Here is a 24,159-nt window from a genome sequence, read left to right as displayed (position 1 = left end):
TCTTGGTTGGCTTACTGTGCATTGATCGTGATCGGTGTCTGCAGGCTCCACCGAGAGACGATCCCCCCTCCAGCGGCCGAAGATGCTGTATGCCGCAAAAGCTGATCCGGGGTCTGGCCACACCAAGTCCGTTAGTTGTATGTCCCACCGATGGTCAAGCAGTCACAGCCGTGTTTAAGGTGCAACCTCTCTACGCGTTTCTCCGCCTTTAACTCGGCGGCTTCCTTAAACACGGCTGTGACTGCTTGACCATCGGTGGGACATACAACTAACGGACTTGGTGTGGCCAGACCCCGGATCAGCTTTTGCGGCATACAGCATCTTCGGCCGCTGGAGGGGGGATCGTCTCTCGGTGGAGCCTGCAGACACCGATCACGATCAATGCACAGTAAGCCAACCAAGATACCATTGTCCATACCTACCCGTGCTGACGGGACACATAATAAGTTAAAATAGTGCTTGCTGACTTTTGCATTATTCACAAAATCAATTGCACTAAAGCACTAAATCTGGATTGGATCATATTACATCACGCAAGTTTTGCTTTGGCTTTACAGGAAAGCTTATATTTATTGATGCATGCATCTCAAGTGGTGGACATAATATCTACGTCCAAGTGACTGTTTGCTAATGGTTCAATCTGGACTGTGGTTTCAATTAATAGAAAATCAACGTAATATATCTGTGTTGAATTATCATTGTGCACTAGTTATTTAACTAATGAATAGTCCCAATGGACTGGTGGTTCAAATAATACTAATTATTCCTTGAAGCAATTGCCATTTTTTAAATATTTTATACACCGGCCGTGTGTTAAGTGTTTGTTTGTTTATAGGTGTTGTCTATTGGTGAGAATACATTTTTAAAAATACAATCTGGTTGTATAGCGCTTCAATTATTTTTGTTTGTCAGCAATCGGCGTACAAGTTACATCCAGAAAATGTGGAGAAGATGATGTTCATTAAAATGAATTATAATCAATTCCTCCATGGAGACATTCACCAGCAGCAATTGCCTCCACAAAGTACACAGGGAGCTGAGATGGTGGATTCCAGTGGGGACGAATTGATAATCTGTGAGGAGGGGGATGTACACGGTGATATATCGGAGGATGATGATGAGGTGGATATCTTGCCTCTGTAGAGCCAGTTTGTGCAAGGAGAGATTAATTGCTTCTTTTTTGGTGGGGGTCCAAACCAACCCGTCATTTCAGTCACAGTCGTGTAGCAGACCCTGTCACTGAAATGATGGGTTGGTTAAAGTGTGCATGTCCTGTTTATACAACATAAGGGTGGGTGGGAGGGCCCAAGGATAATTCCATCTTGCACCTCTTTTTTCTTTCATTTTTCTTTGCGTCATGTGCTGTTTGGGGAGTGTTTTTTGGAAGGGCCATCCTGCGTGACACTGCAGTGCCACTCCTAGATGGGCCAGGTGTTTGTGTCGGCCACTTGGGTCGCTGAGCTTAGTCACACAGCTACCTCATTGCGCCTCTTTTTTTCTTTGCGTCATGTGCTGTTTGGGGAGTGTTTTTTGGAAGGGCCATCCTGCGTGACACTGCAGTGCCACTCCTAGATGGGCCCGGTGTTTGTGTCGGCCACTAGGGTCGCTGAGCTTAGTCATCCAGCGACCTCGGTGCAAATTTTAGGACTAAAAATAATATTGTGAGGTGTTCAGAATAGACTGAAAATGAGTGGAAATTATGGTTATTGAGGTTAATAATATTTCGGGATCAAAATGACCCCCAAATTCTATGATTTAAGCTGTTTTTTAGGGTTTTTTGAAAAAAACACCCGAATCCAAAACACACCCGAATCCGACAAAAAAAATTCGGTGAGGTTTTGCCAAAACGCGTTCGAACCCAAAACACGGCCGCGGAACCGAACCCAAAACCAAAACACAAAACCCGAAAAATTTCCGGTGCACATCTCTACTGGTAACTAGCAGTGTCAAGACCAACTGCACTTGTAAACGTAGTTTACGGTTACTTAAAGATGTTTTGTAATGTTTGAAGCTGCTAACAGGACAATGTATAGTGTCCATCATACAGTTTTTTTGTTTTTGTTTTTTAGGATTCCAAACAGAAAACAATTCTTCTGTATTTTATTTTTTTGGGTGCCGGCTGATTGGATACTCTTTGCCTTTACCACTGTCGTGTGGGCGTGTTCTGGTTGAGCGCCTTGGTGGTGTGGCCATTGGCGAGACAAGTGGAGTTGTTGTTTCCGAACTGGTGCTTTGCTGGTGTTGCTACTGGGAACGGAGTGTTTCATTTATGTTGTTGAGTGTGGCATTGAGTTCCCGTGTTGCTGCAGTGTGATTTTCCATGATTCATAATATTGTTTCAATGAACATTTGATTAGTGTCTAAAATGTATAGGTAGCTTTGTTGTTGCTCATCCATTAGGCGTTGTAAGTTGCCCATTACTTGGGTCATGTCTGCCCGCATTATTTCCATGGTGTTTGCTATTCTTGTGGTGGGTTCGTTTTGTCGGCTTATATGGCGGCTTATTCTCCTGAGGTGATTAGGCAGGCTTAAAATTATTTGGGTCTGTCTTCGCAGGCAGTCCTGGCTAGTGGCCTGCTGTGTGGCCCAATTGTCCCAAAATACTTGATCCGGGCCTTGGGCTACTGGTGTTGTTGGGCTCTGTTGTGGTGGTGGTGTGTTTTGCGGGGGAGGAGTACTCACAGGTGCTGGGGGTGTGTTTGCTTTGGTGATTGGCTGAAGTTGTAAGACAAATGTCTCCTCCATTTCACTGTCTTGCTGTTGTGTTGTAGGGCTGCTGGGCTCGTTAGTTGATTCTGGAAGGACAAAGCATTTTGGGTTAGCTAGCCATATCTGTTTTACAAATGTAGGACACACAAAGGCCACTCCACACATAAATGCATATTGTACATAATCTGCATAGCCACTACATCACTACTGCCTTTACAGGCTGGACATGCCTCTCTCATTGTTGGTTTGCTGGTTCTATCAATGTAAGAGCAACAACATTATTTGTTTGTTCTATCCTACATACTCCACGAGAAAAATGTGCCAGTTGTTTAGCAAAGTTCCTCCTTTTAGTGTGAGCCGAAATATGAAATAGATTATTTTGCATGTTGAAAATAATGTATGTAAAAACATCAACACACAACAATGTTTACAGCCTTACTCTTTGGCAATCTTGGCCATCTGTTTCTGTTGCTGGATCTTTCAGACAATCCTCTACTGTATGGCTTGAGTGGACACACATATATTGGGGGCATAAATCTACCTTCCACTTTGCAGCCATTTTGTGGTTGATGTTCTTCTGTACGTATTGTTGGTTGTGCTGTGTCTTCAGTTGATGACTGGAAAAATGTGCCTCATTTACAAATGAATAATCACTTATTACATTTTAGTTTCCTAATCACCATCCAGATGAGGGGAGTGTGGTTGGCATCTTGGTGGAGTTACCAAAATTTGCCGTGGGGGTATGGAAGTGACTACTGGTATTCTTCGTGGTGGTGGAACCTCCTGTGTTTTGGCCTGGACATCCGTCCTTGGCCTCTTGGGTGCCACCTGTGGACGCTTTTTGTGGGGTTCTGGAGGGCGTCTTCTGCTTGCAGTGCCTTGTGTTGAAGGACCTATTCGTAAAAACACAAATATTGTAGTAGCATTCCTTAACAAACCAAACATGCACTACAATGGGCACTTTACCTGCTGCCGCAGCGTCATCTTCATCCGATGTCGTGGGACTGACTGGAGGCCTGCCTGTTTTTTTCTTTGGCAACACTGTACAAAGGAAAAACAACCAAAAATACCAAAATTATTAATCTGAACAATGCATGTGTATTTGTAACATTATTTGTGTTTTGAAAAAATGTTTGTTTTTTGTGTGTGTTGTTGCCTTATAGGTAATTGTCTGCACTTAGTATAATATTAGGGCAATAGATGTTGTCTGAATCAAAATATAATTCATTATAAATAGGCGATGTTACCATAGTGGACAGTATAGAGGATATATATAGTAAGGAATAGATATGAAATAAGTTTGAATGTATGAGGTAATGTTTAGCTGATTTAAGAAATTAGGTTTGTGTATGTGTTTATATAGATATACTGTATATTTGTGTTTTACAGCAAGATGGTAAAAAATAGTGTAGGGAACAGGTTTATTCTGCTCTAGTCATAAATAAGGCCAGAGAGGTTACAGTAAGATCAAGAGTCATTGTAGAGAAAAGGTATTAGGCCATAAATGATAATAGGTATGTGACAGAGCTCTGTTGGTCATTGGAATTCACAGGTGTGCTTACAGTAGATCAGAATCTACTGGTTTGTCTATTGTCCAGTGAAGGTTAAAAGCTAGGGAGTATAAATTAACTACTATGAAAAGAGATCACATCCATTGATAAAACATTGTGTAACCGACCCCAGGAAAACTTGTCAATACAACAGAACTTTGGATGAAAAGACATTCCAGATTTTACAATACTATACTTGCTTAAGGCAGTGTGGACACCACACTTTTATGACACCATGCCTCCGTGAACAGGACACGACAGCCCAGTTCAATGTTTGTTTTATTACACCTTGGAATCTGACAAACCTATAATTACCTATTCCATTGGAAACTATGAGAATATGATAGTTTGAATTGGTAAAATATGAGATAAAAGGACCAGACTTGTAGTTAGGAGTTAGAAGGAAGAGGGAGAGGGAGAAGAAGAAGGAGAAGGAAGGAAGTCAGTCAGGAGGGGAAGTCATGGAGAACATGCAGAAGGAATGATTCTTGGGATGGCAATCTTTAACTTGCAAGTATACATTTTATGTTAGCAATTGAAACTGTTTGTGAAACTTATGTCATGTTGTTTTATGTTATGTAACGAAGGAAGCATATATAATTATAATTAGTATATATATCACTACTGTGTATATCTTATTCTGTACGATTTGATCTGCCTGTAAATAAAGAATCATATAAAAAGAGCGGTAATATTCAAGCTTGAACTCTCTTTAAGGAATCTTAACTTAATAACTTCATAAGTCATATGTATAAGGACTGCATATATGTATCAGCCAATTAGTTTGTAAGCCTGACATAATATATTTGCAGATATATATGATAAATGCATATTAATTGAAATATATCCATATATTAAATACCATATATGATATATTAAATATTAATATTCATAAATATGATTCCATAAAGCAATATTGGCGACCACGAAGGGACTTGTTATTACTGAATCTGATTATCTGATTTATAATATTTATGAGGAGTAGCAAATGCTATAAGCTGGCTACCAAATCTGCAGAATCACGGTGGGGATGTATCTATGAAAATTTATTACCATTGTGTAATGTCAATTTTGTATTCTGTATAACCTAGGATAAATGTGTTAGTGCAATATACGTTATTTTAACTAACATAATATCTATTAGGAAGCAGCACCAAAGGCTATAAGCCTGCTGGCAAAATACAAGATCACAGTGGAATAGGTTACAAATGAGAATAAAGAATTTAAAGGCCTAGAATAGAAAATGTGCACAGTGGAAAAGGGTATTTCCAAATAAATGTATAAATGTACCAGGTATTAGAGTTTAACCTTAAGACACCGGTCAATCTTAAGGAGAGGATACCTTCAGTACTAAAAACAAAGAATATATAAATTTAGCATTGAAATGTTAAAAATGCAAAAGTTTTCTGTAGCATTTAGAAAAATGCGCAGAACTGCGGCTCTAGAAGCCAAACAGAAATGTAAAGAAGAATCAGGTTCACGTCTTCGTAAGGCGTGCCTGACCATTAATGCAAAAATGCATTCGTTATTTAAGTCCCTTAAACAGAAAAATAAACAGAAAAAGTTTGGGGCAGAAGCGAAAAGCCTGACAGTTTGTAATCAAATTGTCAAGATCTCTGATGAAGAGATAACATCCAGCAAGCAAGCTGAGATAGAAACACCAAACAGGAATAGTGTTGAGGTATGTGAAACTCTGTACACAGAGTCTACAGGAGTCAGAAATGACTTAATCAGTCAAGATCCTAAAATTAAGGAAAGTTACATGTTGCAGGACTGCATCAATGTGCAGCGCATGGAGTCTGCTATGGTCACACAGACCACCAGCAGAACAGCCTCTGTGGTAAAGGAAGAAAGTAGCAATGTGCCGGATGTGTCTATCATCAGACAGCACATTAATGTAAAGGAGGTAGCAGCAATAGGAGATGTCCCCTATACTGTGTCTAGTAAGGGGGAAGATCATTGTAACTCAGATTATGAGTATTCTGCTGAATACACTCTCAGAGTTCCCAATGTAAATGAAGAATTTGTTATGCCCTTAGGCAAAGGTGAATTGTCAGCAGATTTAAACACTGATAGCAGCAGTACAGTGCACACAGGGGTGGGGAAGTTCCCCATGGTGAAAACTCCCATGGCAACCAGAGTTGCAAACCTTGAAATGTATTCACCTGGAAACATGTTTAAAGGGAAAATCCATGAAATTAATTCAGGAATGCATGTTTACAAACAAAGTTCCCAAACTTATGTAACCCCCACAGAGCACTCAGAGACTTCTAGTGATGGTGCAAATGTTTGCATGCTCTCAGAGAGACCACATGCAGAGTGTCATTCTGCAAACCACACACCAATTAACAATGACAAAAAGGATCACCAGGATGAAAATGTTTTTATGCCCTGGTGCCATAACCATTTTATTACAGGTGTGGAAAGACAGAAAGCCCTGGGACCTGCAATACATATTTGGCAAAGTTTAACAAGTTTCTCTCCCCACAAAAGTAGGTTTTTTTCAGAAGCTCCAAGATTCTTCCAAACTAAGGAGCCACACCAAGCAGCAAACGCTATGGTTAAAGACAGTCTGGGACCAGGCTGCATCACAAGGGAGTATGGTCACAAGTGAATACGGTAGTATCATTCCTTTACTTGTTAGATCCAATGAAGCCATTGTTTGCTTTGATGTTCAAACAGCCACAGTTTCCAAATTAAACCTGCATCATATCTGCAGCGACAATTGTGCTGTCATTGACACACAATGTGACAGGAAAGATTGGCACAGGCCAGAAACAATTGTTTGTTTGTTATTCAATCGTTAAAAGACACATTTGTAAATTCTGTACCTGATAACATGCAGCAGATAGGACAGAATGCATAGCAAGCTATGTTAAATCACTGTATAAATATCTGTGATAGTCATTGTATGTATTTTTGTTTGATTCATAGTAATCCTGGCAACCTGTATACAGAATGGTGCAAGACTCCAAAAAGACTCCAATTTACAAGGGAAAAGGTCTTCATTAACCCTTTCATCGCTGCTATCCAGCAAAATCTACATAGCATCCCTAAAGACTGATATATGGACAAATCCTCAAGGAGTTTTCCAGTTTCACAAGAAAGGGGAAGGTTTTCATTAACCCTTTCATCACAAGTAATCATTACTTGTCTTTCAAACTACATGTACACTCCCACAACAGTGTACAGCACATCTCATCACTGTGATTATACAGAACTGTCTCATCCCTTCATATACCTTAATCACATATATGTAAACATTTGTCTGAGATATATTTTATATCATTGCATATATACCTTGTAAATATTTTATGTTTTTTTTATATATTACACAATAGATACTACCTATGCTTCCTTCGTAAAAGCTTCAAAAGTAATTAAATATCTAATACAGGATGGTATACCACGTTATAACAAATTGGGCCGAGATTATTAAGTGGGATGAATAATTCTCTTAATAAAGACTGTCACAAGTCTAAGATAATTATTTGTAGCATAACAGGGTCACTGTATATGCACATGGCTGCATATAAAATAATATTGGATGGAATTAGATATATTTAAAGCCATTCCTAAATGATATTTAATATCTGTTTGAAGCAAAATTATATTCATTTATTGTATTGATAGGATGTTACTATATACACATCAAAAGCATTTTAAATAATTATTAGTCAAAATATAGGTAGGATAGAAAACGCCTTTATATGGGTTAAACTGGTATAAGTTTATGTAAGATTGAGATGTATAAATAGGTACAAGGTAGAATAAGGAGATTTAAGACTGCATGGTAATTTATTCAGTGAGGAAATACAGAACAGAGTAGGTGTACTACTCACAGCCATTTGTGGTACTATTGCCCGAAGACAATTAAGACCTACTATTAACAAGCAAGGAAAGAAAGAAAGAAAGAAAAAAAAAAAAAGACTGTTTCATATATGCCTGTTCTATTCAAAATCACAACCTGTTTGTGCAAAAGCAATATGGACACTGGTCACAACTGCGGCATTGGATAAACGCAAAGGAAACAGAACTGCTAAAGACTGTATAAAGACTATTACTATTACTGAGGGTCGTCACAAGTACTGAATGTTCAAGACACAGCACTCGACGTACACAGCCCTCTGCCTCAAACAGCGAAATGGCAAGCAAAGGAGCAGCTGCTACGAAGAATTCTACTTCTAGTAATGGTGCAAATGTTGCAAACGCAAGGCCATAATGCAAACGCAAGGCATCTCCAATTGCAAGCAAACCACGCAGATGACAGTCTTATCCCAGTAAATTGCTACATACAAGAACAGCAAAAATGTCCAAACGTACTGATCCAGATACAGAAAAAAGGTCTACAATTGGGCTATGGTATTCCAAATGTCTGTAGAAATTAGTTTTCCTCATGAATACTGAATAAAAACCTCAGTTTTGTCTGCTTTAGTTAAAAAGTAGAATAAGGTTAGGTAAGCTAAGAATTTTTAGAGATTTTTAAAATCATAATGGTTATTATTATTACACTTATGGTATATATTATGGTTACAACGAAAGTTATGTTTGAAGGAATATTTTGAAATGTATTTGGAAGCAATTACGCTAGTTTAATGTGTGGCCAATCAAAAGAATTTCTCATGGCCACAAGGGGGCGACTGTTGCCTTATAGGTAATTGTCTGCACTTAGTATAATATTAGGGCAATAGATGTTGTCTGAATCAAAATATAATTCATTATAAATAGGCGATGTTACCATAGTGGACAGTATAGAGGATATATATAGTAAGGAATAGATATGAAATAAGTTTGAATGTATGAGGTAATGTTTAGCTGATTTAAGAAATTAGGTTTGTGTATGTGTTTATATAGATATACTGTATATTTGTGTTTTACAGCAAGATGGTAAAAAATAGTGTAGGGAACAGGTTTATTCTGCTCTAGTCATAAATAAGGCCAGAGAGGTTACAGTAAGATCAAGAGTCATTGTAGAGAAAAGGTATTAGGCCATAAATGATAATAGGTATGTGACAGAGCTCTGTTGGTCATTGGAATTCACAGGTGTGCTTACAGTAGATCAGAATCTACTGGTTTGTCTATTGTCCAGTGAAGGTTAAAAGCTAGGGAGTATAAATTAACTACTATGAAAAGAGATCACATCCATTGATAAAACATTGTGTAACCGACCCCAGGAAAACTTGTCAATACAACAGAACTTTGGATGAAAAGACATTCCAGATTTTACAATACTATACTTGCTTAAGGCAGTGTGGACACCACACTTTTATGACACCATGCCTCCGTGAACAGGACACGACAGCCCAGTTCAATGTTTGTTTTATTACACCTTGGAATCTGACAAACCTATAATTACCTATTCCATTGGAAACTATGAGAATATGATAGTTTGAATTGGTAAAATATGAGATAAAAGGACCAGACTTGTAGTTAGGAGTTAGAAGGAAGAGGGAGAGGGAGAAGAAGAAGGAGAAGGAAGGAAGTCAGTCAGGAGGGGAAGTCATGGAGAACATGCAGAAGGAATGATTCTTGGGATGGCAATCTTTAACTTGCAAGTATACATTTTATGTTAGCAATTGAAACTGTTTGTGAAACTTATGTCATGTTGTTTTATGTTATGTAACGAAGGAAGCATATATAATTATAATTAGTATATATATCACTACTGTGTATATCTTATTCTGTACGATTTGATCTGCCTGTAAATAAAGAATCATATAAAAAGAGCGGTAATATTCAAGCTTGAACTCTCTTTAAGGAATCTTAACTTAATAACTTCATAAGTCATATGTATAAGGACTGCATATATGTATCAGCCAATTAGTTTGTAAGCCTGACATAATATATTTGCAGATATATATGATAAATGCATATTAATTGAAATATATCCATATATTAAATACCATATATGATATATTAAATATTAATATTCATAAATATGATTCCATAAAGCAATAGTGTGCTTGTAAATTAAAAATAATTGCCAACCCCCCAAAAAAACAAAAAAAAACAGCCACTATACATACAATATTGGCCAATAGGCATGTGCACCCAGGACAGTGCTACGCATGACTAAATGGAGAAAACACAAACATGGCCCCACATACCAACTAGATGAAACAACACTAGAAAACACACACATATTGCTTACACAATGAAGTATAAATAGTCTGAAAGTCAATTTGTGTGAACCTGTGTGATGAGGCCCAACAAACACACCCTAGTCCAACATCACAACAAAACTTTGGAAAACATTGAACATTTATTAACCTCACAAACACATAAACCACTGATAAAGCAGTGTTGGGGAAGGTATCAAATGCAGCAGGCAACCGGACACAAATATGGTGTTTTTTTGGTACAGATTAAATGTAGCTTCAATTATCTAGCACATGGCACTGGTTTCTCATTTAATTATGGGTTTTCCAGCGTAGCACATCTCAAACATTGTGTCTGAGACCATGTACTAAGCAAACTGCCACTAAATACACAGTACACTGAATTTTGTGGGAAATGTGATGACGGACAAGTTTGGTGTTTGATGATTAAAGTCTGCTCCAAAACAACAAATTAACACTCCAAATACAACAATACATTTTAATACACATTTCACATACAGTACTGTTATGTGCTACATTGGGTTTAGTTTTAAACATTAACAAGGCCAAGGTTTTTACTGCCGTCTACTCCAAGATGCAACTAATGCACTAGCCAACATGACACATATAAAACAAAACTAAAGTTAACACAATAAAAAGCAGAGTATGTTTTATAAAAAAATAATCCATACTCACCATCCTGCCTAGGGCGATCAGAATCACAGACGTGTTGCTGACACAACTTCTGGAGGTATTAAGCTCCGCATGGGCTCCTCGTAGTCCAGATATCTGGCAATGAAGGGCTGACCCCCACCGGTCTGCCGGGCAGACTTCACCTCCTTGGCCATTTTGGACTTCACACGGCGCTTGATGTCATAGTACCATTTTCGGTACGTGTCCTCCGTCCGCTTGACCACCCCCTCATTATTTACAACAGCAACAACTTTGGCCCACAACACCGTCTTCTTCCGTGATGTCACCTTAGTGGACTCCGGGCCAAATAGGTACCGCTGATATTTCAACAGCTCCCGCACCAATGCCACATTCTCAGCATAACTGAATTTGACATTGCGGCCAGTCTTAGTAGTGGTGCGTGGCTACGGAGCTGTCTGACTGTCACTGTCACTCGAGACTGCAGCACCAACCTCACCCACCTCCTCCACCTCACTAACCTCCTCCCTCTCACTCACCACTTCTACCTCACCCAACTCCTCCCCCTAACTCACACCCTCCACCTCACTCACCTCCCCCACCTCACTCACCTCCTCCACCTCACCCAACTCCTCCCCCTCACTCACACCCTCCACCTCACTCACCTCCCCCACCTCACTCACCTCCTCCACCTCACCCAACTCCTCCCCCTCACTCACACCCTCCACCTCACTCACCCTCCCTACCTCACTCACCTCCTCCACCTCACCCACCTCGGAGTCAGACATAATTTGGACTAACAATAATTAACACTGAAAAAAAAATAGACAAACAACACACTCCTCCACTACCACTACACAACACACACACAAACAAACACTGACAAGAGACTTCAAAAAAATAACACAAGGACAAAAATATAATACAAACCAAAAAGAAGCAAGACTTCAAGAGTGATAAGACTACTTTCAAACACAATACAACACTCAGAACTAGCAAAAAATACTCCTCCAAAAAAACACTACTCACCAACCTCCACAGCACAACCTCTCTCCTCACCACTAACTAAACCCACGAGGTGCGGACGGTTCGGGGCGTATTTATATGGTTGCGCACAGACACTCCTACATCGGAAACACAACCAATCACAAATGGAGGTGAAAAACTAAAGTAAAAGTGGAAATGCGGCCGTAGTTGCTTAAAAACCCTGCCGCATTTAACATAGTCACAATCCGAGAAAAAAAACCCATAAAAACACAAACAAAACAGTGATTTGCGGCCATAAATACAACAAAAAAACACGAAAAACATTGACATCGGAAAATACGTAAACAAAAAACTTGACAGCTTAGTAAATTAGCGTAGATGGATTCAATAAATTGCAGGAAAAAACGTCCGATAAAATTCGAGTTTAAACTCAACACAAATCGACTCAAACATGAATATTAGTAAATAAATCCCTATGTTTTAATATTTCACCAGTCCTTGCAATAATTTTAATGCATACTTAATAAAGAACAGCAATTTAAAAAAATGACTGTGGTTCCAGTGCATCCAGAAAACATGCTTCTTTTTCTTTTTCTTGTTCCTTTGTAAATCTGCTGATTAGACTGGATACTATACAAGCACAAAACTAGATGCCCCCAGCCCCGCTTCCAGCACACCAGAGGGGCTCCTCCAATAATACATAGCCTATACACATATAGTTATATGCCTGTACATTATATTATAAGTCACCGCACAATAGTAAATGAATATAAAGGAATCTTAACATGCACAACCATGTATATATATATATATATATATATATATATATATATATATATTTATTATAATTAGGCTTCATCTCAGAAATTACACATTTATTTATTTATTTTAGGATTAACCCTTTCCTAGGGCTACATATACAAACATGGATCAGGCCCATAGCTATGCACTACAATTACCAGTAGGAGGAGACATCATCCCAATACAGCCAATAGGAGCAAGCGTAGCACTGACTGGCTGACAGACAGATATTGCAGCCAATCACAGCTGTCAGTGAGTCAGAGGTGGAAAAATCCCACAGAGATGTATCTGTATATATTTATAATGACAGTCTCTAAAGGGGGGTACTCACGGAGCGATATTCTAAGCAATCTGACTAGATTGCTTAGAATATAAGTCTGATCGCTCCGTGTGTAGCCCCTACAGTGATAGCGATGCGCAGCCCCGCGCATCGCTATCGCTGCTGCTAGATTGGCCTGCTGTGCAGGCCAATCTAGCGGGTCGCTCACTTCACCCGCTGGGTGAAGTGAGCGGCCCCCCCGTTTCCCCCCGCACGCTCAGCACAGATCGCACTGTGCTGAGCGGCAAGAGAGATGTGTGCTGAGCGGTTCGCTCAGCACACATCTTTCCCCGCATCGGCCCATCTATATGGGCCTTAAGGCTGGGTACACACCTCAGCGACATGTCTGTCGACACACCATCGCACCAACAGAGCAGCCAATAAGGTAAGCTACAGTATACTGACTGACCAATTGGCCACTAGATATGTCGGCGATGACATCACAGCTGGGTGGGTTTTATGTTTGTCAGTGTGTACCCAGCATGATACACCAACATGGCAACACATCCACACACTAATCACAAGATTACAAAAGCAGAGGTGCTCAGCTGTAGCTACACCCAATACATCATTCTATTGGCTGAATGTTCCCCCAATCATACACCCCTCCCAGTGATGTCACCAGTCTCTGGGCAGATTCTTTATGGTAATTTCTCCCAGCTCCTGACTCCCCCACATATTGTTATACACCCATCCGCTACCCATAATGCAGCATGGAGGGGCTCAGTGAGGGCGGCAGTGTAGGTGTGTAAGTGTCTGATGGGGTCACACAGAGAATAAAAGGAAAGCTGTCCTGCCCCATAATCCAGATATACCCTCACTCTGTCACAGGGGATATTGTCAGGTAACCGGATCATTGTACTGTCATGTATCACTGAGGACTGATTATTATACCACCTATACACACACCAGGACTTGTTATTATATCCAATGTATGACTGACGTCCTCTCCTGTCTATACTGGGGTAACACATCCCCACCCTCCAGTACTCTGACTTACTGACATCCACCTCCCAGTAATGTCGCCCTGAGGAGAATCTCCTGCTGCTTATTACCTGAGGACACTGAAATATCTCTGGTGTTACTGGGTGATTCTGGTTTATACGTGACCTGGATGCAGTTTTCCTGTCACCTGATATCTGTATATTATCACCAGCTGTGGATACATCCAGTAATAGGGCTGTAGCCTCCTGCACATAGATCCCTGTATTTATACCTGTTATTATATCAGATAATGTGTGTAATGTCCCTGAGATGAGACCCACATCCAGATCTCCTGCACCACGGACCTGGGTATCATGTCTCTCTGTGTCCTCAGTGTCACACAAGTCCCCTGTGTCTGGTTCCTGTAAGACAGCCACTGGATCAGACATGTTACACAGCTCCTCAATGTGACGCATCTTCCCGGACAGCTCGTCCTTCTTTATTTCCAGCTGCTGGATCAGATCAGAGACTGAGAGTGAAACGCGCTGTTCCTGCCTGGAGATCTCACTCAGGACTCTCTTCTCCAGGTCTTCCAGCTGTCTCATGATGTCTCTAAACAGGGCAGTGACTGTCTCTATTACACCAGCTGCTTTTCCCTGATCTTCTCTCCTGCGCTCCTGCAGACTCTGGACTCTTTTCTCAGCCTCCGCTCTCTTTGTGGTCAGTTTCTGCAGAACATTCCTCAGCTTCTCCTTCTTCTTCTTCTCAGAGGCCTCATCCAGCATCTCCACCAGGTGTCCCCGATGTTCTCCATCCAGCCTGCAGGACACACAGATACAGGTAGCGTCCTCAATGCAGTAATATCTGAAGAGCTCCTTATGGACAGAGCATTTCCTGTTCCCCAGGGCAGTGGTGGGATCACATAAGACGTGCTCTGGTGACTTGCTGTGTACTCTCAGGTGTTTATCACACAGAGAAGCCTCACACAGCAGACAGGATTTAGCAGCAGGTACAGGAGAGTCCACACAGTAAGTGCAGAGGATCCCAGTCTCCTCCTGATCTGGGCGAGTAGACAGGAACCTCCCCACTATGTTACACAGCGTTATGTTCCTCTGCAGTGCAGGACGCTCCTGACACTCTGCTCTGCACTCAGGACTGGTATAAGCTCCAGCCCCCTCCTGTGTATCCAGCACACGATCAATACAGACCCGGCAGAAGTTGTGGCCACATCTCAGGGTGACAGGATCTGTATAAATGCTCAGGCAGATGGAACAGACCAGCTCCTGTCTCAGATCAGCAGAAGCCATCGCTGCAGCAGGAAAGAGAAATGAAAGTGAAAGTCTCTGACACTCCGAAACCAGTTATGTCACATTCTGCACACAGGGCGAGGCTGAGCTGTCACTGACATTATAGCTACAGGCTCAGTTACACTAATACCTCTTTCACATCGCACAAATAACCCGGTATTGACACGGCATATTGCCGTGTCGACCCGGGTCAGTGTGCGATGTGAAAGCACACTGGCTGAATTAGCGGGTCGCCTGACCCGGTAATTCAACCCGGTAAAAAAGAAGGGTTTTACCCGGGTTGATTACCGGGTCAGGTGCGGTGTGAATGGGAGCCGTGTCGATGCGACGCGGTTCTCATTCACAAGATAGGGAGAGGCGGCGCCGGAGATGAGCTCATCTCCCGACGCCGCTTCCACCCCCGCCCCTGCTGCTGCTGCGCGCTCCGTTGTTATGGCAACCGACCCGGTATATTGCTGGGTCGGAAAGCCTGTGAAGGGTTACCTCTTCTGTCTTTGTACATATTACTTTTTATATGATCAGTTTCCTTGTGGTGGTTACAGTGTAAAAGTGAATATTTCTATTTCCCTAGTGAAGGGTTAAAACATGCTATATGAACTCTTATGTGTTTGCATGGATGCGTGCTGCCCTGTGCTAGGTGCCTTTGTCTCTCATACAGATACCAGGCTTGTGTGGGTCTGGCATCCAAGGTCAGTTCTATACCAGATGAAACCTGCTATTTCTACTTCTGTGTGTTACTAAAAGATCCTGTGTTAAGTTCCGTCTGATGCAATGTATATAACATCTGCCTAGCAACTGCTATATCCAATTATGTTATGTCAAGTATGCAACCACCCCTACGTACCCCACCCAGGCACCACCCCTAAGCCAATGAGCCCTTTCACACTTATCAGTTACACCCTTATGTGTTCTCTTTTTATACCAATGTTAAACATTCAATAAAGCAGAGTGAATCTTAACTACTGGGTGTCAGACTCAATACATCGTATGTTAAGGATTGCTCTCACTGACGTCAGGTAGATCATCACATCGAGGTAATCAAAGAGAGGTAGGAATCCTTTCAGCTGGGGGCTATGTCCGCGATTCAGTGATCGTCCCTGAATGATAAGATAGAGAATTTATTGTCTGTCTTTGCCATACAGGATTGCGGTCATACACTGAAGCTGAATCCGTGTCAGTGTTCCGGGAACACGTGACAAGGTAATATTTAAGTCCGGGACTTAATATTACGAAGTTTTATGTAAAAGCATAAAACAGGTATCAGGGATACCATAGAATCTTTAATGTCTGGGACTTAAAGATACGTCTGAGAAAGGACCAGGGGTCCAAGCGCAATTCTCCAAAGACGTTAGTATCTGGGATACTTAAAATAGACCTGAGGTCTATACATAACGTAGATTATACCTCGATTTGATCATCTATATATATTCTTGTATGTTGTAGTGAGATAAGTTCTTATATTTGGTCCAGACGGCTGGTAAGTTTTCGTCTGCCAGATATCTTTACTCAAACACTTTTCTTGCTTCCTGTTTAAAACGCTGTATTTTTCTGACATCTTGTACGAATGGTAAGTATCGTACTCGTCAAAAGATTTCATGTTCTCACTATACAGATAATATTGTGATATTGTCAATGACTAATTAACTGGTGTTAGCTAATGCATGCATAGAAAGTTTTTGGAAATTGCATTTTTGTTGTGAAATTGCATATAAAGTATTTTTGTTGTGACATTGCATAGAAAGTTTTTGTAAACTGCATTTTTGTTGTGACATTGCATAGAAAATTGTTGTAAGTTGTTGAAAAAATTGCGTAGAAAGCTGGTGTAGATTGCATTTTTACTATGGGAGGGGGTCAGAGTAAGACAGTCATTTACCCCCCACCTTTACCAGGGGAAACATGTAAGGAGTATGTTGCCCGTAACTCCACCACAGATTATTATTTAGTTAACCCTTGGGTAGATAACTTAGCGGGGTGGACAGAGAAAGTTGGCAGCCCCAGCCCATTCCCCCGTGATGGTATTAATTATCCATTTTATATGGACATGATCAAAGGGCTTTGTCTGGGAGACAAGGAAGCCTGGCCGTGGTATGATCATGACCCACAATGGGACATGACATATATGCGCGCTGGAGGAGAGCAATGGCTCACGATAGCACCTCATTGGTATGACAAAAATATCAAGCAGAAACAGCGTAGAATAAAAACTGTAACTTCCAGACTACATAAAGCTGAGGAATTTAGAAGCAACAAGCTTCTAAAAAACTCTTCTCCCCCGCCCTACAGTCCCCTATATCCCTCCTTAAAAGACACAGATCTTTTAGCTGCAGTTGCCTTGTCAGGAATGCTGAGGCAGGGAGGAGGGGGAGGAGAAGGAGGCTCAGGAGGCTCTGCAGGAGGAACAGTCCCCCCTGACAGTACCCTCCACACAGGCATAACCACCCCCGCCCCTAGTGCCCCTGACGCAGCTATTGTGGGTGGCGATTCTAACATTCTTCTTGAGGGTGGTGACCGCCCTGGCCATGATCAATTATATGCAACCAAGCTTGAAACTACAGTCCAGACTCCTAGCAAACAAATCACCTCCCGCCGTAACGCTGACTCAACTGTTGTCATTAACCACCCTCTTACCCCCTCCATAACGCGATCCGGCACTGGTTTCCTTGAAAACAGTGCTGGTGCCAGCAGTGTCGCCACCCAACACCTGCCCTTTATGACAGTAGGGGATCAGTTGTTAAAGAAACCCATTGAAATAGAGGATTTAGACAGAATTGTTAAAAACTGTCCCAAACCCACTGTTGCACCCGATGGTTGCATAGCCTACTTGAAAAAGGCTTGCACGGGACGCAGCTATACTCAAGAGGATATGAGGTTAATTGTAGACGGGGTCATAGACCACTACAACGGGTGGGATTGGAAAAAGATTCCCTCTATCAACACTCCTGCAACCCTAAATGATGCCGCTCGCTACCCCCTCAATACTGAGATAGGTGTAAAGCAAATGTGGAAGGAAATTGGAGAACACATGAAAGAAATCTTTAAGACCCGTGCCTCCCTTCCCATCGCTGTAGCATGCAAGCAAAAACCTACTGAAACTGTCACTGAGTTTTGGAAGAGGTTTAAAAAGTGCTGGTCTGAAGATGCAGGTCTCACCCTTGTAGAAACAGACCATTTACTTATTTCCACCTTTGTAAATAACTTGTTGCCATCTATCATGGTCCCTGTCAAACAGAGTGTCTCATCTTGGACCTCTGACGACATTAAGGAGTTTGAAAAACATTTATATGAAAAAGAAGCTGCAGGATGCTTCGATGTAAAGAAACCCTCACAAAATGTCCCAACCCATAGTTTCCAAAATCAGAGAGGTCGGGGAGATAGACGCCAGCAGCACTCCACTGGCCCACCCCGTAATCCAGCCCGATATCAAAACCCACAAGCCAGGCCACCCCATCCCCCTGACTCTGCCGGCAGGAAACAAACCTCCTGCTTTAACTGTGGAAAGGACGATCATTGGGCAAGGGATTTCCCTTATCCCTCACAACAGCCCCGACAGCCCCAAGCTCCGGCCCCTTCCCGGGATCATCCCCGACAATCACACAACAACCCCTTTCAGGATCATGTCCGATTCCGGGTTGATTGGCAGGACCCCTCCCACTGACGGGGCCCGAAGGAGGGTATCCCAGCCTTTGCCCAACTCACCAGACACTGGAAGGACCCACCGCTACTAACCTTGATTATAGGAAAGAGAGCAATCCCTTTCCTGGTGGATAGCGGGGCAACTACTAGTGTTTTGTGTGTCGACCTGTACGACGGTCACTTGGAAAAGACTGCTCCTTCAATGGGAATCAATGGGATACCCACAGATGCTTACCTGACAGATGCCCTTAGTGTCAGAACCACGGGAGGCACGTATATGGGTAAACACAATTTCACTGTAATACCTGAATGTCCAATTAATCTTCTGGGAAGGGATCTTCTTAGCAAACTCGAAATCTCCATTCTCCCTTCACCCACTAGCAGCGGTCTGGAGGTCGAGTCCCCACACCTACCGGTGTGGGAAGCAACAGACATTACACCTGATTTTGACAAAGTAAACCCTGCTCTATGGTCAGAGGGTCCCTATGACACTGGCCTCATTCCTTGTACACCATATAGAGCAACCCTGAAACCTGACACACAACCTGTCTATCAAAAGCAATACCCCTTGTCACAAGAGAAGATTGAAGGTCTTAGACCAATGATACAACAGTTTCTCCAACAAGGTATTCTCAGACACGTAATCTCACCTTACTGCACACCAGTCAACCCAGTTGCTAAGTCAGATGGCAGTGTAAGGTTTGTACAAGACCTTAGGGCAATTAACCAACTCATTGTGCCCATAGCACCCATTGTACCTGACATTAACTCACTCATTTCAGCTATCCCTGCAGATGCTGCATTTTTTTCTGTAATAGATTTAAAAAATGCATTTTTTAGCATTCCAGTGGATGCACAGACACAGTTACTTTTTGCATTTTCTTTTGAGGGCAAGCAACTCACCTGGTGCCGTTTACCCCAGGGCTATATTGATGCACCCGTTGTTTATAGCATTGTACTCCAGGCCACATTGGGGCCCTGGCACCCTCACCATGGTTCAGTCCTGCTACAGTATGCAGATGATCTGCTGCTCTGTAGTCAAACTGAGGAGGCCTGCCGAGAGGATGGTGTTTCATTACTAAACTGGCTTTGTGAATGTGGACACAAGGTGTCCAAAATAAAAATGCAATGGTGTAAAAAGCATGTTGATTACTTAGGTTTTGTGCTCACTCAGGGAGAGAGGAAAATCAGTCCACAGCGCATTCAGTCTGTATTGGGCCTGGTCACCCCAACTACCCAGAAAGAACTGCTGTCTTTTTTGGGTATGGTAAATTACTGCAGACAATGGATATCTGATTGTTCCTATTATGATAACATTTTGAGACAAGCCACACTGAAAGACAAACCTAATATTGTACAATGGTCACAAGAAATGTTAACTGCATATGAGAGCTTAAAGTGTATGTTAATGAAAAGTCCGGCACTTGGCCTCCCCAACTATGTACTACCTTTTCATTTGTTTGCAAGGGACAATTGTAAAACCATGGCGGGGGTGCTCACACAGTTTCATGGAGGAAAGTTGCGCCCAGTAGCATTTTTTTCCAAAGTAATGCCTGTCACAGTGCAAGGTATGCCTGCTTGCCTCAGGGCACTTGCAGCCTGTGCAATGGTAACTGAAATGGCCACCACACTTACCCTAGGCCACACAACAGTACTTCACACCACTCATGATGTTCTAACCATTTTAAAAGGGTTACACACACAACACATGTCAGCTCAGCGCCTCAGTGGATATGAGGTTCTCCTTTTGAACAACCCCTCACTCACCATTCAGTATGCCACCAACTCTTCAGGTCCTGCATCCATTCTCAACGCTCTACTGGGGCTCAAAGGTCCTGAGGACCACCCTCCAGAACCCCATGACTGCTCAGCCTCCATTGAGTCAGAAACATCTCCCAGACTGGACATGTCTCCTGTTCCTATCCCTAAGGCAGATGTTGTTTTTGTAGATGGCTCCTGCAACAGACCCAACGATACCACATACCAAGCAGGCTATGCTATTGTCACTCTCCCTGACATCATTCTGGAAGCACAGCCCATTCCTTACCAGTCAGCACAGGCTGCAGAGCTCATTGCTCTCACAAGGGCTTGTCACCTATACCAGAATAAACCAGTCACCATCTACACTGACTCCAAATACGCTTATGGCGTCGTCCATGACCACGGGGTCATTTGGCAGCGCCGTGGGTTCCTTGGAGCTGATGGAAAAGGCATATCACATGCCCAACTCATCTCTGACCTTCTGCATGCCATAACCCTACCCTCTGACATTGCAATCCTCCATTGCAGGGCACACACGGGGGGGAAGGATGCAGTCTCCCTTGGAAATGCCCTTGCTGACTCTGCTGCCAAACATGCAGCCTCACAGACCATCACTCAGGCCCACATGACTATCATGACCCCCCCAGCTCTCGACAACCATTACCTGATCACCCAGTTACAGGCCTCGGCCTCCAATGCCGACCTAGCTGACTGGACTTACCCTGTTTTGCAGAATAATCCTAAAACAGGATTAATCTGCAAAGAGGGGAAACCTTGTATACCCCAGTCCAGTGCACCCTTGTTTATTGCCCACTACCATGGCATAGGACACCACAGTAAGGCAACAACTACCTTACTCTTACGTAATGATTTCTATGTCACGGATGCCAAGTCATTAGTAGATCAGTATGTCAGTAGATGCATCACTTGCCTGCGAAACAACCCCAACAACCCTGATAAGGCAAAACACCAGCATCTTGAGTATCCTACCACACCCTTTACACACCTGCAAATTGATTTCACCCATATCCCAGGTACGGGTAAACAAGAGTATGCCCTGGTCATTGTTGACATGTTCTCTCGGTGGCCAGAGGTATTCCCCACTAAATCTGAGGATGCAAAGACAGTTGCTAGGATCTTGACTCAGGAAATCATCCCCAGATGGGGGTGCCCATTGCAAATTAATAGTGATAAAGGCACTGCCTTTACATCAAAACTTACACAGGCCTTGGTAAAGGCCCTGCAGGTGGAATGGAAGTTCCACATCCCGTATCACCCGCAGAGTTCAGGGGTCGTAGAACGCATGAATAGGACCCTCAAAGACAAACTTAGGAAGGCCACAGGAGGCACCTTCCACAAATGGAAACAAGTCCTTCCCATTATCTTGGCAGAAATTAGAATGACACCACAAAAGACTTTGGGTTACTCCCCCTTTGAAATATTAATGGGTAGGCCCTTCCCTACACCTTGGGCTAAGAAACCATTGGTAGTCCAGGAAGGAGACCTAGAATTGATAAGGGAAGAATATGTGAGGTCCCTCATCAGCAAATTAGATGAAATTGAACACAATATTGTTTGTAAAAATCCTTCTAACCCACAGGAACCAACACACCCTTTCCAGGTTGGAGACAGAGTCGTTGTGAAGGTGCTCCCGAGGAATAAAGGTCCAGGAGATTTCACCTATGGTCCAGAGACGGAAGTCGTGGCAGTGACCAGGACGGCTGTCCTTACTGAAGAGGGGCCCACCTGGATCCATGCATCCCGAGTGAAAAAGGTTCCTAGACCAGACCTAGAGAGGGAAGCAAGTGATTCCAGCGAGGTACTAACGGGGGCAGACAGCCCTGACCTCCAACATGGAGAAGCAGACGACGCAGAAAAAGAACAAGATGCCTACCTATGGCCAGGGGACTATGTTGATAATCCTAATGGTCCTCACTTGCCAAGCTACAGCTGAAGTAGACATTACACAAAAATCCGGCACCTATACATTTTGGTATAACTCCTCCAATACTGAGGTTGCCATCTACAAAATAGATTTCTGTACCATTGTTCCCTGTGTTAACAAACATTATGCCTGGCAGTGTGATCAGTATGGTACACGTAATACCCCCACTGAAGCCTATATTTGTGTTACTAGTAAATATTGGGGAAATAAATGTGCATATTGGGGATCAGTGGGATGGAATTCTGGTCATAGTTATGGATACCAGCCCAAGGAGGCTCTCTCAAGTAAAGACAAATATGGTGAATCCCTGCTTACCCGTCTTACCCTTCATAGACAAAACAGATGTGATAGTAAATTCATATTAAGCATAAGACATCCCCAGTCTACTGATGCAGGCACCTATGTCCTGGGTGAATCCTTTTTTATAAACCCATCCCTTACACAATTCTTGTTACTGGATATGTTTAACAATGAAAAGTATGCCCAGCTCAAGCCCTCTAAACCACGCCCCAACCTCTTGAAATCTCATATAACCACCTTCAAGGATATGATAGCCGTTAACAATCCCACCTTTGAAGACACCCTAGCTATTGAAACTGGTTTCTCTGACATTAATTTTGGGTTGGAATGGATGAAGTATAGTGCTAACAAACACAATAAAAGCAACTGTTATGTCTGTGGCAAATCTAGGCCCCACCTAGGTACAGTGCCCCTTAATATACCCCTAGAACAGGAAAATTGTTTTTTCAGCCTTTTTAATGACACCAAAACAAATGACAGTCAGTGCGAAATGTGGAAAAGGGAATATCCCATATTGTCAAAAAATCCCAACCCAGGAAGCACCATAACCATATATCCTGGAAACTATACCTGTTATACATCTAACATCACCACAGGGAGAAATTTAAAAACCTTCCCACCAGGGTATTGTGCAAATAAAAGAACAACTGTTTTAGTTAACCAAACTAGATCACTAGGCGACATTTATTATATATGTGGGGATATGAAGCTTAGAACTAAATTAGACACACCATGGTATGGTGAGTGTGCCCTGACCAAAGTCATAATGCCACTCCTAATGATCACCGATGACCCCACTCCTCCCTCTAATACTCCTGCTAATCGAAAGAAAAGAGCACTCCCAGGAGGTAGCTTTGACCCCCACGTATACATTGATGCTATAGGGGTCCCAAGAGGTGTTCCAAATGAGTTCAAAGCTAGAGATGAGGTGGCTGCGGGTTTTGAGTCATTGTTTCCTATAGTAACTGTAAATAAAAACGTAGCCTGGATTAATTATATATATTATAATCAACAAAGATTTGTTAATGATACCAAAGATGCTCTTAAAGGTATAGCTGAACAGCTAGAAGCCACTTCCCAAATGACATTCCAAAATAGAATGGCCCTTGACATGATCCTAGCAGAAAAAGGCGGTACATGTGTTTACATTAGTAAGGTGGAAGGCTGTTGTACA

The 24,159-nt window shown here is 42.3% G+C and overlaps 1 protein-coding gene across 1 annotated transcript; it reads right to left on the bottom strand.

Moving 5' to 3' along the window:
- Positions 1–13,585: 13,585 nt before the first annotated feature.
- Positions 13,586–15,346, bottom strand: LOC134945663 (E3 ubiquitin/ISG15 ligase TRIM25-like). Its single transcript, XM_063935101.1, has one exon. The coding sequence runs from the start codon at positions 15,344–15,346 to the stop codon at positions 13,757–13,759; it is 1,590 nt and encodes a 529-aa protein (XP_063791171.1). The 3' UTR covers positions 13,586–13,756.
- Positions 15,347–24,159: the final 8,813 nt, after the last annotated feature.

This window comes from Pseudophryne corroboree, chromosome 7 (assembly GCF_028390025.1).
Source record: "Pseudophryne corroboree isolate aPseCor3 chromosome 7, aPseCor3.hap2, whole genome shotgun sequence".
Taxonomy (NCBI): Eukaryota; Metazoa; Chordata; class Amphibia; order Anura; family Myobatrachidae; genus Pseudophryne; species Pseudophryne corroboree.
This window is presented reverse-complemented; position numbering and strand designations above follow the sequence as displayed.